Source organism: Pectinophora gossypiella, chromosome 9 (assembly GCF_024362695.1).
Source record: "Pectinophora gossypiella chromosome 9, ilPecGoss1.1, whole genome shotgun sequence".
Classification (NCBI taxonomy): domain Eukaryota; kingdom Metazoa; phylum Arthropoda; class Insecta; order Lepidoptera; family Gelechiidae; genus Pectinophora; species Pectinophora gossypiella.
In genome coordinates, this window is record NC_065412.1 from 5,710,516 (window position 1) to 5,725,872 (window position 15,357).

Below are 15,357 nucleotides of genomic sequence, written 5' to 3' on the forward strand. Positions count from 1 at the left end.
CCCAAGGAAATTTTACATATCAGTGAAATTGCTTATTAAAACACATTTTCGAAAGCACTCTTCTGGAATATCTTTCTTGTATCAAGTTGAAATCGAACTCGAATATGGGTTACTTTTACATTATACTTAAAGAGTATTTATGTTCTAAATTGTTTGTCAAAAGCAGTTTTTTGTACTTTGAAACACATGTTTTTTACTTGGGAATACTCTATTAAACACTTATCTGCGTAAGTTAAGAGGTAGTAGAGTATTCTGATGATCTGTGGTAGGAAAACAATAATAAGAAATATGAAAGTAAATGATTTCCAAAAGGATACAAATGCTAGGTTGGTTTTCATCAAACAGCCCCACCAAGTTGATGTTCAAAGATTTTTGTGGCGACAAGTTATAGAGAATAAGTGAAGTAAAGGTCTTTTGCTATATCCTAACAATGAACTCGAGGGGATAAGGAAAATATTTCACGCTAACTGAGTGGGACGTATTAGCAAAGAATACGAAAAATTAAATTGCTAAGTTGTTACCGTCAAATTCGTAAGCGCGACTACTAGACTAATCTGGTATAGTATGAAGTAAGTATTAGGTGATATAACAGGTTTGATACGTATAACATTTCATTTATTCATGCATATTTTATTAATCAGCATAAAGCGAAAAATATTTATGCAAACAAACGTTTTAAATGCATTTTTTAATAACTGTTTATTGCTCTATGTATAACTGTAAATCGATATCCACTATGCGAGTATTTTCTTGTCGTTAGCAGTAGTTACGTATTTTTATAGAGCACTATCGGGTTTAGAGTGGCATTTCATTGGCACGTTACGTAATCTGACGAGACGACTCGCTGCGCGCACGCACTTTTGGCAGCAAGTTTAGTAGTATCACAAAGAATACCACAACAACACGTACGTTGTTTTTGATAATCTCATTGAATATCGTGATTGCGAGTCTTATCATTTCTTATCAGAACACGTGCGTTTAGGACAAGATACCGGTGCCGTGACTTATCGTACTGCTATTCGAATGACCTCCTTAGTCGACTATTTCAATCTATATTTTTGTCGCGTACCTCGAGCCAAGCGGATAATTTGAATGAAGGTCTAAATCATAATTCTTCATAATGGTGCTGTGGACAATTTTAGGAGTTATAGTAATAATTGTACTTTGTGTTAAAGTGTATCAGAAATTGACTTGTGGAATATGTAAGTCCAGTGCGCACATGGTAGGGAAGGTAGTGTTAATTACGGGAGGGAATAGCGGAATTGGACTGGAAACGGCGAAAGACCTGGCAAGTCGAGGGGCGCGTGTGCTCATTGCTTGTCGAAGCGTGAAGCGAGCGGAGGAAGCTAAGGAAGAAATTGTCAAGTTCTCTGGCAACGCGGACGTAGACTTTTATCAGCTCGATTTGTCCTCGCTGCGGTCCGTGCGGGAATTCTGTCAACAAATTATAAAAAATGAGAAGCGTCTGGACGTGCTGATTAACAACGCCGGCGCCGGCGGGCTCGGCAACTACAAGACCGAGGACGGGCTGCAGGTCGGCATGCAAGTCAACTACTTCGCGCCCTTCCTACTGACCTGTTTGTTGCTGCCTCTTATGAAAACCTCTGCACCTAGTCGCATAATAAACGTCTCCTCTCTGATGCACAAGTACGCTGAGATGGACTTTGAGAACTTGAATATGGAAAAATACTGGAGTGATTATTTAGTTTATGCCAATAGTAAATTGTTTCTAATTTTAATGACTGAAGAGCTGAGTAAGAGGTTGGAAGGCTCGGGGGTGACGGTGAACTGTTTGCATCCGGGTGTTGCATCGACGAATATTTTTCAGAACATTCCTAGTGCTATTGTGAGGGCTATAGTTGGTGGAATTGTAGGGTTTATGTTTCAAACGGTGTGGGAGGCGTCACAGACGTCTATTTTCCTCTCTGTGGCTCCAGAAGTGGCAACTGTTAGTGGCAAGTACTTCAGTGACTGTCGAGAAGCGAAGCCGTCCAAGTTGGCCCAAGATCCGGAACTGGCAAAGAAACTTTTCGTTGAATCTGAAAGACTTGTAAAATACACAGTACCTGCTCAATAAGTAGTGATAAATAGCGACTGTGACTGAATTTAGTATTATAAAAATTGGGACCGTTTATTTTTTGTTTCATTATGCTTGCAAGTTACTAACTTATTCCAAACATTCGGATAGTTTAAGTAGAAGGCTCCTGCATAGAGCTAGTAGCTACGCGTGGGTTGCAAGGTTGACTTCACCAACCCTGGTGTGAGAGTTAATATTGAGTCACCTAAGGTCTCTCGAATGCCGATTTCTTACATGTCTGCTAGTTATATTAAAAAGGACATGAGTTTTGTTTATGTCTCAGACTATAGGTTAGGTATATTTAATGACCACGAAATAGCTGGTGATACCTTTTAATTGTTAAACAACAATATACACCTATTGATTACTATTTTATTAGGTATTATATAACAGTTTAACTAAGTAGGTACTATACATTGATTGCATGTAAAAAAAATATCCTGGTAAGTATGATTGATACGAAAATGTTTATCGGAGTGATTATAATTTCATGAAGTATTGTAGGTTTTCCTTTTATGATAAGTACTTATCTAACGAAAATTGCAAATCATGATAATAATCTTATACAGTACAGTTTTGTTCCTATACATGTAGATAATGACGAAAGTAAATACTATGTAAAGCAATTAATTGTTAAAATGTATTAGAGTTTATAATACCTAATAAAGACACTGGTATGATGTATAACAAAAGTAAAATGTTCCATGCTTCAAGGAATTTTGTAGAATACGCATTGGAATCGTGGCCTTTCTGTCTAATTTTTAGTTATTTTATGAATATGAGTTTTGGTTTTCGGTTTTGGATACAGATATTAAATAATTTCGGTAATGGATATCAGATTTTTAAGGAAGTACGAAAGCAAATAAATAGGTGCGTAATTTGAATGATTATCAATTATTTATGAGCCGTTACGTAATTCCGAATGTAGTTGTCGCCGGGCACAAACAATGTTTCATTTAAGACAACGCCAATATTCGAAACTATTATATCGGTTTCAGTTACGGTAACTGATTGTAATGTACATAATATATTCAGTGAACCGTAAATTCCTTGATTTGCAGATACGCAACGTGTAATAGGTCCATTCTGTAAATATAATTCAATGTAAGATATTCATTTTAAAAACACCTTATTAAGATTTTTATGTAAACTGTATTAGCATATTCAATGAGGGATTTTCCAGGCTACTTCCACCAAAAAACAATACAGATAGCTCTGTACAGCTTTAACGTAATAATTGCCATTTCTTTCATTACTCGCGTGCATAATTATTCCAAAATACAATGTAATAGCAGAAGCATATATAAAATTATTTTTTGCTCGATATTTGGATTACTTATTTTGCTACGTAAGTATATTTCTTATCTTTATTTTAATCAGAATAATAATGGATGGAAGATTTAATTGTGCCTTGGTGTAATAAAAAGGGTCATCATTTATACCCAAAAACATAGATAAAAGATGCATTGTCTGTTATCCATGTAATTAGAAGGTTAAACGAAGAAAAAACTGTACAGCGCCATCTATATTGTTTTTGAGGATCGTAGCCTGGTAAGTCCCTTACTATGTGGGTTAGGTACCTACATAACACAATAGTATGCTACCTTCAGTAATAGTAGTGGTAGTTTAGTATGTAGCACCTTTATAAGAGATAGGTATATAGGACAAGAATGGAATACCTAATAATAATAAAATAAATAGGACTATTGCTTAAACGTTCCAATTTTTTTATTTAAAAAGGTTTCATAGCTTTTTATGCTTATTTATGCTCTTTCGTTTAAAAGTATATAAATGTATCTAATAGAAAAAAATACTCAGAAGTATGGCCCTACATCGAATTTTAAACTCTTTAACGTACCGAAAATCGCGCATTATTTTATACCTAAATAACCATGGCTGATATTATTAGAATAGTTATTATTTTTATCATCGTAAGTAACAAAAACTCTTAAATTCTTAAGTAAATATTTGAATAAGTAACAAGGTCATAATTATGCTGTCGGTACTACTTATACGAGTTTTAAAGTTTTTTACCTTTGACGACCTTGACAGACCTAGAACAGTAACTGCCTGTGTAGAAACGTCATGCATTGTTGTTAATTATTGTTAGAACATAGTGAATACATTCTTAGAGATTCCCCTACCCCAAAATAAGGAACTGTAAAGAGGGGTGGGGATGTCAGGAGCGCGAGACCCGGCGACCACTCACTTGGCGGCTGGCAGTTCAACGAGATGGACGTATCATTAGATTGAATAATTGTTTTCCTTATTATTTATTCGTAGGAAATAGAGCATAAATCGAGCAAAGACATACGTCACTGACGGCGCGTGGCAGATTGAAGTAGGTGCGAGTAGTCGTTTTAAGCTCCGCCCACTCAGTGTACCTTTTAGTGGCGTTAAATTGTGAGCGTTGTTACTCTTCCTGACTTATTATTTATTCGTAGGTTTTTCTGAAATGCTAACGGGTGTTCTATTTCAAATTATAGTCATTTCAGGACATTTAAAAACCAATTTCACTTCAGATATCTAAGAATATCTATATTACTATTTGTTTTCGTTAAAAATTATAATTCGAACGCTCATTCTTTCTCTACATGTAAATACATAAGTACTTAGTTATGATCCTTTCGCTTATTATGTCTTGATGACAATTACCTACTTATAGCTTTTGTAATATATAATAATATATTAAACTACAGAATATTATTAGTATACTACAGGATAGTCTTTCCTTATAAATTCTGACCAGTTAGTGAGCCTTGTCTACGGATGTTATAATTATTATGTCTACTCAATCAAACTAATCAATGATATTACGTACTTACACTTCAACGACTGATAATCGGTCAGAAATACCATAAGAGAATGTTGTTAATTACGTTAAATACAGAACAAAATCAATTCACATGGAAAACAGGCCAATTATGCGCAGTTTCCTTCCGATAGCTGCCAACTTGCCATTAATTAATAAAATTATGACACATTCGTTTACGTACGCGGCCAGTTTACTTTAATTTACTGCAGTGTGCCGGCGTTAAATTGAAATAATTCCGAGCGATGGCCGCGTTCTCTTGTGGTCATTTTATTTGCACATAAATCTCGTTGGTGGTACATCTGATTTACAGAATACCCCACCTCCCTGGTGGAGTTGTGGTCGTATCAACGTACATGTATCGTTGTGCGCACAACATGCGGTCTGAGGGTCATCTCGGGTTAAAACCGTGACGAGACACTTTCTATTTCTGCCGCGCTCGCCTTTGTCAACTGATGTACTTTGCTGCTACGTATCAATGTACTGGTAATAAAGCGCAGTAACTGCCTGTGTAACCATTTTTTGTCTACTTAAGTTGAGAAGAACTGCAGAATTTCTCAAGGTAAGTATTAAAAACAATTGGTTTAATTAAAAAAAAAAATTCGTGGATATAACATGACGAAATATAAAACAAAATCTAATGGACAGATTTGAACTTAGAGCTTTATTTAAACTCAAACCTAAGTCACAAATAAGTGTAAACGCTAAGCGGAGTTAAAAGTCGTTTGACCGTAGAATACCTTCATATAAACGAAGTCCCGAGCGTAGATAAAAAATAGAATCGTGGAAATAGTATCGAGTTAAGAATCGTCACATATTCTGCTCCGTTTTTCGCCGGGCGTCGTTGAAGTATTCTTAGTACCGGATTATATGTATCTTTGAACATTTCTTGAGAGACAGTGTTCATAGTGACGAGTATCGAGTTCATGCTGAAGAGTTTTAACTCTTCATTGGATCGTACTCTTCATTTTTAGGTATCGTTACTAAAGTAACTCTCGGTCTTGGTTACTTCTTACTAAAGTAACGATACCTATGCGGAAAAATGGTAAGATGGAAATATGTCTTCATATTAGGAATATATCCATAAAAATTTAGACGTAATGTGAGAGATTCTCGAGAACTTCAGCTTTTCACTGTTTCATTCCTATGTAAGTATTCCTAAACCACAATATCATGAGTTATGAGTAAGATATATTTTTATTAATATTTCGTAAAAGGTCACGTTAAGTGTGCTGGATTCTGAAGTTGATTTTTTAGGAAACAGTGCGTAGTGCCTGTGACTGCAAAAGCAACATTTTGATTTCATATTTTCAAAGCTACACCAAATGTTGCACGAAGTTATAAACTCAACTGTACAATTTAATATCGCGCAAAAGTGTTACATTTGATATTCAGTTCTCAGAACAGACCTTTAGTGCATCTTTCTATATCTCTATCTCTATGTTTAAGCTGTAATAATGATCTTTCTTTCAGCTGATGCAATCGAAATGCAGTTCTTTTTGGCTATGGCATGGTTTCTAAAAAAATATGTAAGTATATTTTATACTTACTTTTGTACAGCATAAGAATAGATAAAGAATAATAATAAAATTAAATTTATTGCCAGTAACAGTTTATAATTTTCTTTAGAATTTAATTACGAATATTATGAATACGGGCAAAAGGAAATGGATCAGCTTGTGCTGTGATGGATGGAGCCATGTACGTCTCGCAAAGGTATCTGATAGGGTGGACCCGAACCTAACCTTCTTCTATCATCAACCCTGGTATTGGGGTTATTGAGTCGCGAAAGGCCTCTGACATGACTCATGGAAACACTATCCCTATCCCGACGGATACATACTGATGCAAGTTAGTAGTCGTTACATGAGCCATGTCAGGGGCCTTTGGCGGCTCAATAATAACCCACACGATAGAAGAGAAGAGGAAAGATGAACCCAACGTTAATTTGTATAGATGTTTTCGGTGGCAAATTCACATAGATGTTTTCGCTATTATCCGTGTTAAAGTAATTTAAAACTTGTTTACTGCTTCTGTGTAATATGTGGTTGTTTTAGTCGAATTAGTTTTTACTGTAATGTCTGAATGTATAAATAAATCATCATCATCATCAGCCCACTAACGTCCCCACTATGGATGGATAGGGAGATCGGGCCTTGTACCATCACGCGGGCTCAGTCCGGATTGATGGTTATTAACGACTGCTAATGCAGCCGGGACCAACGGCGTAACGTGCCTTCCGAGGCACGGAGGAGCTCGAGATGAAAACATTTTTTTTTTGTGGTCACCCATCCTATGACCGGCCTTTGCGAAAGTTGCTTAACTTCAACAATCGCAGACCGAGCGCGTTTACCGTTGCGCCATCGAGCTCGTCAATAAATAATAAAAAATGTAAATAAATAAAAAATAATAAAATTTGTGTATCGAAGGACCAAGCTGCGCAAATAACATTCCCTCATATGGAACAAATCTCGTTGTAGTAGCGAATCTGTTCCGGTTTAGAGCAAGCAAGTTGCACTGCAGATACTGTTGTTTGCTAAGCGTGACAAGCTACAGTCAAATATTTGAATGACCTAGCGACAGCTTTGAACATCTGCACCGGCTGGGCTCTTTGGTTAGTTCATTTTTTTTAAATACTTCTTATGGCTGGACTGGAAAATAGACAAAATAATGAGTAAAAACTTACAGCTTATCCCGCGCATGTCAATAGTAACATCGTAAGAAAACTTTGCGGGATTACTCAGGCCATGATTCTGAGTTAATGTCAAGTGAAATTTTCCGTAGTAAACGTATGGAACTGAAAATAATTAAATAGACACACAAATTTACATGAATTTTCCGACAGCAAATTCCACTTGCTAATACTTGTATTGCTATCTGTATGTACTTGCACGGGGTGTTAGTGACATCGTTACGAATATTGAGAGGGATGTTTCAGCTCATTATTCTGAGTCAAGAAAATAAAATGAATTTTGCGACGGAAAATTCCACTTGATAATAACTCAGAATCATGCTCAGAATCATCCCCCTTAGTATTCGCTACGATGTAACTAACACCCTGTATATATAACCTGCGGATTAAGTCCTCTTCAATATGGTAAAATACAAGTGTACTTGTGGTTTTGCCCGCCTTGGTATTCTGGACGTGGTGGTCGTAACTTTCCGTAAAGGCCATACCTCACTAGGACAGATAGGTGAGATAAGTCGCTTTAATATTGGACTTACCTGCTTCTAGTTCTTGTTTTGTTTATAAAATACGGCTGTACATAAATACATTCACCCATTAAGTATATTATGCCATAGCGTGATGGTAAGTGACTTACAAATTACTTTATGTAAGTATGCAGTAGTACTTAATTTCCGCAAGCAGTTACCTTGTTTGATGCACGATACACATACCTAGAAATGACAAATTAGGACCCACATATGCGCGAGGTTCTCGGTTGAGTTCCCAGTTGAATGTTTGTATATTTTTATCTTTGTGTGTCTTTGAACCGATGACACGGAGAATCCTAATGTTCCGGAGTAGACTAATTGGGTCGTGTACGTGTAGGTTAAAGATAAATTATGAAATTCTGATTACTTACTAAATAAAGATAGATATAAACCGAACGACATACATTTTCTTTTTTCTCATCATCACTAATTTAAGAGCCACGCTCTTGTCGGTGTAGTATTATCCATGCTACTTTTTAGGGAAAAATAGGGCAGTGGTTTCCCTCTTGCCTTCCGCCCGATTTCCCTCTTGCCTTCCGCCCTTCTTTTTTCTATTTAACTTATTTATGAATTTTAATCAAGAAATCCGTAATAATAACTGCGACATTTTGTCACGTTTTTCTATGACGTCACAGTGTGCTTTTTCGTACAAATTCCATAGTAATTTCGTGTTTTGACGTTTAGTAAAAAGTAACTGATTTGACTAGTTGGAATCAAATCTTTGATAATATATGACGACGTATGTGTATGAATGTTCCGAAAGAGGAAATGTTCTCGTTGTAAGAACTCTTTAACAATAATGGCTGCTTTTCTTTTTTAAATTGTTCGTTCTGTTTGTGCTCTGGTCTTATCTGCGTAAAGGTTAGGTAATAAGGCTCTTTTTACATAAGTTTTGTGCTTTTATACAGCCGAGAACATTACCAAGTGGAAACATTCGCGGGAACGACACATCACTGGATACAATCTTAATTAAAACACATAATAACGGGTTCTTACCGCGTTTAAATGGGGATATGAGACTCCCGATATTTCGACACTGTATCGAATATCGGGAGTCTCATATCCCCGTTTAAACGCGGTAAGAACCCGTTATTATGTGTTTTAATTATGATAATAACCGCGTAAACTTAAAACAATGGATGTATCCATCTTACCTGAATTAGGGCGCCGTCAAATTAGTCGCGTCATAAGTAATACCTAATCTGTGGTCGCGTTACCTACTGTAGCGCTACTGTTGCGCGACGGTTGCACTGTTCGATACAAGATACTAAGCGTGTCGCGCGGCTACAGCGCCGCTCATTACTAATTAATGACTAATTTGAAGGCGCCTATAAAAGTACTTACATAATAACTATAGCATTTCCGATTCTCTTACACCAGCACACTCAAATAGCATTCCCTTATAGCAGGTATCGTACCTATACGTACAAACAAACATCAAAACTTCTATCAATATATCCACCTAGTAGGTATAATAGTACTATTATTTATTCTGTGCTATAACAAACAAAACATCCATCCCTATGAGAAATGTTTCATATCAATCCGACTAGGCCAGGTTACATTTGAATTGAGAACACAGACAGAGCTTGGATTGATATTTTGTGGTTACTCGTAAAAGCAGCGTATATTCGGTATATGCATTTAGACGTAACTGTTGTTAACTTTTAAATGTATAACCGGGCTTTGAATCCTGATCTCGGGAGTCAAACACACTAGAACATCTAGACTGGAATGAATCAATTGGTTCATGTACTAGGTTAAAGATAAATTATGAAATTCTGATTACTACATAAAGACAGAGCTAAAACTAACGAAAAACGTTTTCTTTTTTTCTATTTAACTTATTTATGAATTGTAATTAATAAAACTTAATAATAACTCCGACATTTTTCAAACTAATTCCATAGTAATTTCGTGTTTTGACGTTTAGTCCCCGCCGGCGTGGTCGACGATTTCCCTCATTCAGCGCTTAACGCTATCGGCCCATTAGGATCGATTAATTCTTTCAAATATTCTTCCTCTCAGAGGACGCCCTGAGCCTCTGGCCTGTTGTTTTCAATTTTGTAATGGGTGAGAGCCCTCAGCGGTCCCCATTTGTCCGGCCAAGTAGTTAATGGCATCTGGGCCAAATATACAATAAGCCACAAAAGAAGATCTTCGGGATAGTACGAATTGAAAAGAAGCTTTTAAGAGGTTTTTTTAAAATACACTTGCTATGAAGCGTCCGTCACATGATGCCTGAGTAGGTAATCTTTCGTGTCTCTTGTCCGTAGTTACTTTTTTACCCAAACAATAAAGGTCTCTCTGACCTAAAGTCACCCTTAAAATGGCGGTCATAGCATCCAGCAAAATAACCATTACATAAAATACGCGGGGACATAAAATAAAAGCGTCACAACTTAGTGATATGAAAGCGAGTGTCATTCGCTCTTTCGCGAGCAATATTTTTTCAGATCGCAAAAAACTGTGCGCTTCAGAAAATGCAGTGTTGCTATCACGCCACCCAGCGATGCATGGCGGTAATCAGACCGAATGCACTCAATGACACACTGAATGAAACTTTATTGCGTACAAGTGACCGTTTACGTAGACGCTGATAAAACTTTGTAGGTGACTTGTTATAATTTACATTTTAATATATACAATAATACACAGTCACACATAACACACACACACCACACTTTCATTCATTCACCATACAGAAACACAAAACGAAATAATTATAAATTATTTACAAGCAAAGCCGGGCGATATCCGCAGTATAGCAGTGAAGATGCGCGCCGTAGCGCGTAGGTACTCCATACCTACGCGGCGCGCGGGCGCATTCCTCAGCGCGGTCGCTCGCCAGTCGAGTTGTACCGATCCGACGCAGAACCTGTGCCACTCGACGGCTCGCATGCTACCTACGCGATTTACGCGATTCTTTATTTATGTTATTTGTATTCGCCGTGCTGAATTGCTTTGCCGCTTTGAACTGTCTATCTTCTACTTTCCTCTCTGTGACTCTTGTGCTTTCTCCTTCTGTAACTTTGTGTCTGGTGTGGATTAAAGTGACGTTGCAGTGTGTAAACCGGACTTTCTATTTTCTACCTCACAATTTGCCTATTGCTGAAGCCTATCGCCGTTACCACTGGCACTCAACGACACTACGCCCCCGAACAGACCAAACTGGTGACCCATGGACGAACCGCAGTACCAAGAGTCGAAGCAGACGTTGTCCAGTGAAAGCGAAGAGGACGGGGTTAACACGCGACCACGACGCAAGCACATCAAGATGGCGACGCCCACTTTACCGGCACCGTCATTAGCGCAACTACCGCCACCGGCAGCAAACGGACCATCTCCGGTGCAGTTGCGTATACCGCCATTCTGGCCAGAAAAACCGACAGTTTGGTTCGCACAAGTTGAAGGTCAGTTTGCAATAATGCATATCACTGATGACGCAACCAAATTTTATCATATTCTGGCCACCCTGGACAGGCAGTTTGCGGCAGAAGTTGAAGACGTTCTCACTGGCCCCGCCAGTTACCAACGTCTGAAGGAAGAGCTTATCAAGAGGCTTTCGGTGTCCCGCGAAAATAAGGTCAAACAGTTACTCATGCACGAGCAGTTGGGTAACCGAAAGCCATCACAATTCCTGCGACACCTCCAGCACTTAGCGGGACCAGCAATACCAGAGGACTTCCTTAAAACTATATGGACGAGCCGTCTTCCCACTGGGTTGCAGCCAATCGTTGCGTCCCAGCCTACCCTGTCCCTGGATGCCCTGGCCGAACTCGCCGACCGGGTAAATGACATCGTGGCGCCTTCGCAGCAGGTCGCAGCAGCGTCAACATCATCATCGTCATCACCGATCGACGAGCTGGCACGTCAGGTAGCGGAGCTGACGAAGCAAGTCTGCGCCCTGACAATGCAAGCCAGGCACCGACCACGATCCAGAGAACGAAGGTCCGAGGCCAGGAACCGCTCCAGATCATCATCACGCAGATCACAATCCAGTTATCGGAGACACCCCATCTGCTGGTTCCACAATAAGCACGGAGCGAAGGCGAACCGGTGCATAAAGCCCTGCGATTATCACTCGGGAAACTTCCCGGGCAGTCAGTAGCGGCGACGGAAGACTGCCAGAGCACTATGGGTCGCCTCTTCATCACAGACCACGCCAACAACATTCAATTCTTAATTGACACTGGGAGTGACATTTGTGTGTACCCAATGGCTAAGCTTAAGGAACGCCGTTGTAAAACTGATTACCAACTCAGTGCTGCTAATGGTTCGATCATCGACACGTATGGTTATATTCATTTAAATTTAAATTTAGGACTACGCCGTAACTTCCCGTGGCGCTTCGTCGTGGCTGACGTCACGAAGGCCATAATCGGGGTTGATTTCCTTGCATTTTACAACCTAATAGTAGATGTAAGTAAACAAAGGCTCGTCGATGGTTTAACTAATATCAGCACTGTCACATCTATATATAAAAAGTCAGATTGTCTTGTATCAAGCGTAAAAATTACTACTGGTGGTAGCGGTAGGTATTATGATATCTTGTCAGAATATCCGGAAATAACACGCCCTGCTGGTACTCCGGGTATCGTCAAACACAACACTACTCACCACATTCGCACGACACCAGGACCTCCGGTCGTATGTCCACCGCGCCGTTTAGCACCTGAAAAACTAAAAATAGCTAAGCAGGAGTTTGACACCATGCTAGCCAACGGAACCGCACGTCCATCAGACAGCCAGTGGGCATCCCCACTACACCTAGCATCCAAAAAGGATAATGGCTGGCGTCCGTGTGGCGATTACAGGCTGCTAAACGCCCGGACCATCCCGGATCAGTATCCGATTCGTCATATACATGACTTTTCTCATAGTTTGTCCGGTTGTAAGTTTTACTCGGTCATCGATCTGGTTAAAGCTTACAATCAAATACCAGTTACCGAGCAAGACATACCGAAAACGGCGATAACCACGCCTTTCGGATTATACGAATTCCCGTTTATGACTTTTGGGTTACGTAACGCCGGCCAAACTTTTCAGAGATTTGTAGACGAGATGACACGTGGCCTAGACTTTTGTTATGCGTATCTTGATGACTTTTTAGTTTTCAGTAAAACCGCTGCAGAGCACGAAGACCACTTACGTCAACTTTTTACTCGCATGAGAAGCTACGGTGTACTCATCAACACCGCCAAGTGCGTCTTTGGCGCTCCAGAAGTGACATTCCTCGGCTATCAAATCTCTGAAGAGGGCACGAGACCAACGGAAAGCAAGGTGGAGGCAATCTCCAATTTTCCAGTCCCAAAGACGGTAAGAGAGCTCAGACGTTTTCTGGGCATGATAAATTTTTATAGACGTTTTTTGCCAAACGCCGCCCAGCAACAAGCTCCCTTAAACGCCTTGCTTACGGGATCCGTCAAAGGTTCGCACCCAGTCGACATAAAGGGAAATTCACTGCAAGCCTTCGAGGACTGCAAAAAGAGCCTGTGTGACGCAGCTCTTTTGGCCCATCCGGACACGAACGCCGAATTAGGACTGGCCACTGATGCTTCCGATACGGGAATAGGTGGAGTCCTTCAACAGCGTAAAGATGGTACTTGGCAGCCTCTAGCATTCTTCTCGCGCAAGTTGAGCCCATCACAAATTAAATATTCGCCATACGATCGTGAGCTCCTGGCTATCTACGAGAGCATTAAGTATTTCCGCCACATGCTAGAGGCCACCACCTTTACAGTCTATACAGACCATAAACCGCTGTGTTACGCCTTCCATCAACGAAAGAGTAACTGCACGCCACGTCAGTATAGGCAACTCGACTTCATCTCGCAGTTTACAACGGAGATAAAGCACATTTCAGGCATAGACAACGTTGTGGCCGACACGTTATCCCGCATTGAAGAACTGCAGATGCCAGTCGACCTCGAAGACATAGCCAAACACCAAGCTACTGATCCAGATCTAGCCAAACACCTAGAAGGCGAAACTTCCCTGCGTCTCGTCAAAATTAATATCCCTGGAAGTCGGACTGATTTGTACTGCGACGTCAGTACACCAACTCCCAGGCCATTCGTACCCAAACATCTACGTCAGCAGGTTTTCAACACCTTGCACTCGCTTAGCCATCCCGGCGCCAATGCCACGGCCAAACTCGTTGCACAACGCTTTGTTTGGCCACTGATGCGCAAGAACTGCCACGAATGGGCTAAGGCATGTTTGACCTGCCAGCGCTCAAAGGTAAATAGGCATGTCGCGTCACCTGTAGGTACGCTCGATTTACCTTCAGCGCGATTCAAACATGTCCATTTAGACCTAATCGGACCATTACCGCCCTCTGGCGATTATCGTTACTGTCTTACAGCCGTCGATCGCTTTACGCGATGGCCGGAAGCTGTACCACTAACCGATATCACCGCCGAAACGGTGGCCAAAGCGTTTATCTCCAGCTGGGTGTCTCGATACGGTTGTCCCGTAGAAATCGTAACCGACAGAGGCAGACAATTTGAGTCAGCCCTTTTTCAGCAGCTGTCCAAGTCCATCGGTTTCGATCACCGCAGAACAACCGCATACCACCCTCAGTGCAACGGCTTGGTCGAACGTTTTCACCGGCAGCTAAAAAGTGCAATTACCTGCCATGCTGACGCCAACTGGACTGAGACGTTACCTCTAGTACTTCTCGGGGTAAGGAGTGCCTTTAAAGAAGACCTTCAAGCGTCATCGGCTGAGCTGGTGTACGGCGAGCCGCTACGCCTGCCTGGAGAATTTTTTGGGCACACCGTGTCGTACTACACCACCGACATTACCGATTTCTCAGCTCGAATGAAATCATTCGCCGAGAACTTACGTCCTGTACCACCACAGCACCATTCAAAACACAGAGTCTTCGTGTTTAAAGATCTCGACACATGCAGTCACGTATTCCTGCGGGAAGACTTACTGCGTGGCGCACTGCAGCCCGCATACACGGGACCACACGAAGTCCTCAAGAGAGGTGCCAAATATTTCAAAATACGTCTTAAAAATAAGGACCAGACAGTAAGCATAGACCGACTAAAGCCAGCCTATCTACTGTCTGAATATGTTACGCAGGCATATACCCCACCTTCTTGTCCACCTCAACTCCACAACCCCCCAGCCGAGACCCGTACGACACAATCGGGAAGACATGTACGCTTCCCTGATTATTATCGCCCGTAGACACGGTCTCTGGAGGGGAGTGATGTAGGTGACTTGTTATAATTTACAT

General features: G+C 40.5%; 2 protein-coding genes across 2 annotated transcripts; both read left to right on the top strand.

The window, feature by feature from the left end:
• The first annotated feature begins 807 nt into the window (after positions 1-807).
• On the top strand, positions 808-2,132 carry LOC126369881 (retinol dehydrogenase 13-like). The gene has a single exon (XM_050014478.1). The coding sequence runs from the start codon at positions 1,121-1,123 to the stop codon at positions 2,075-2,077; it is 957 nt and encodes a 318-aa protein (XP_049870435.1). The 5' UTR covers positions 808-1,120; the 3' UTR covers positions 2,078-2,132.
• Positions 2,133-11,286: 9,154 nt separating this feature from the next.
• On the top strand, positions 11,287-12,216 carry LOC126369781 (uncharacterized). Its single transcript, XM_050014345.1, has one exon. The coding sequence runs from the start codon at positions 11,287-11,289 to the stop codon at positions 12,214-12,216; it is 930 nt and encodes a 309-aa protein (XP_049870302.1).
• The last annotated feature ends 3,141 nt before the right edge of the window (positions 12,217-15,357 follow it).

Coding starts and splice junctions, on each gene's coding strand:
- LOC126369881 (XM_050014478.1), top strand. CDS start 1,121: ATGGTGCTGTGGACAATTTTAGGAGTTATAGTAATAATTGTACTTTGT.
- LOC126369781 (XM_050014345.1), top strand. CDS start 11,287: ATGGACGAACCGCAGTACCAAGAGTCGAAGCAGACGTTGTCCAGTGAA.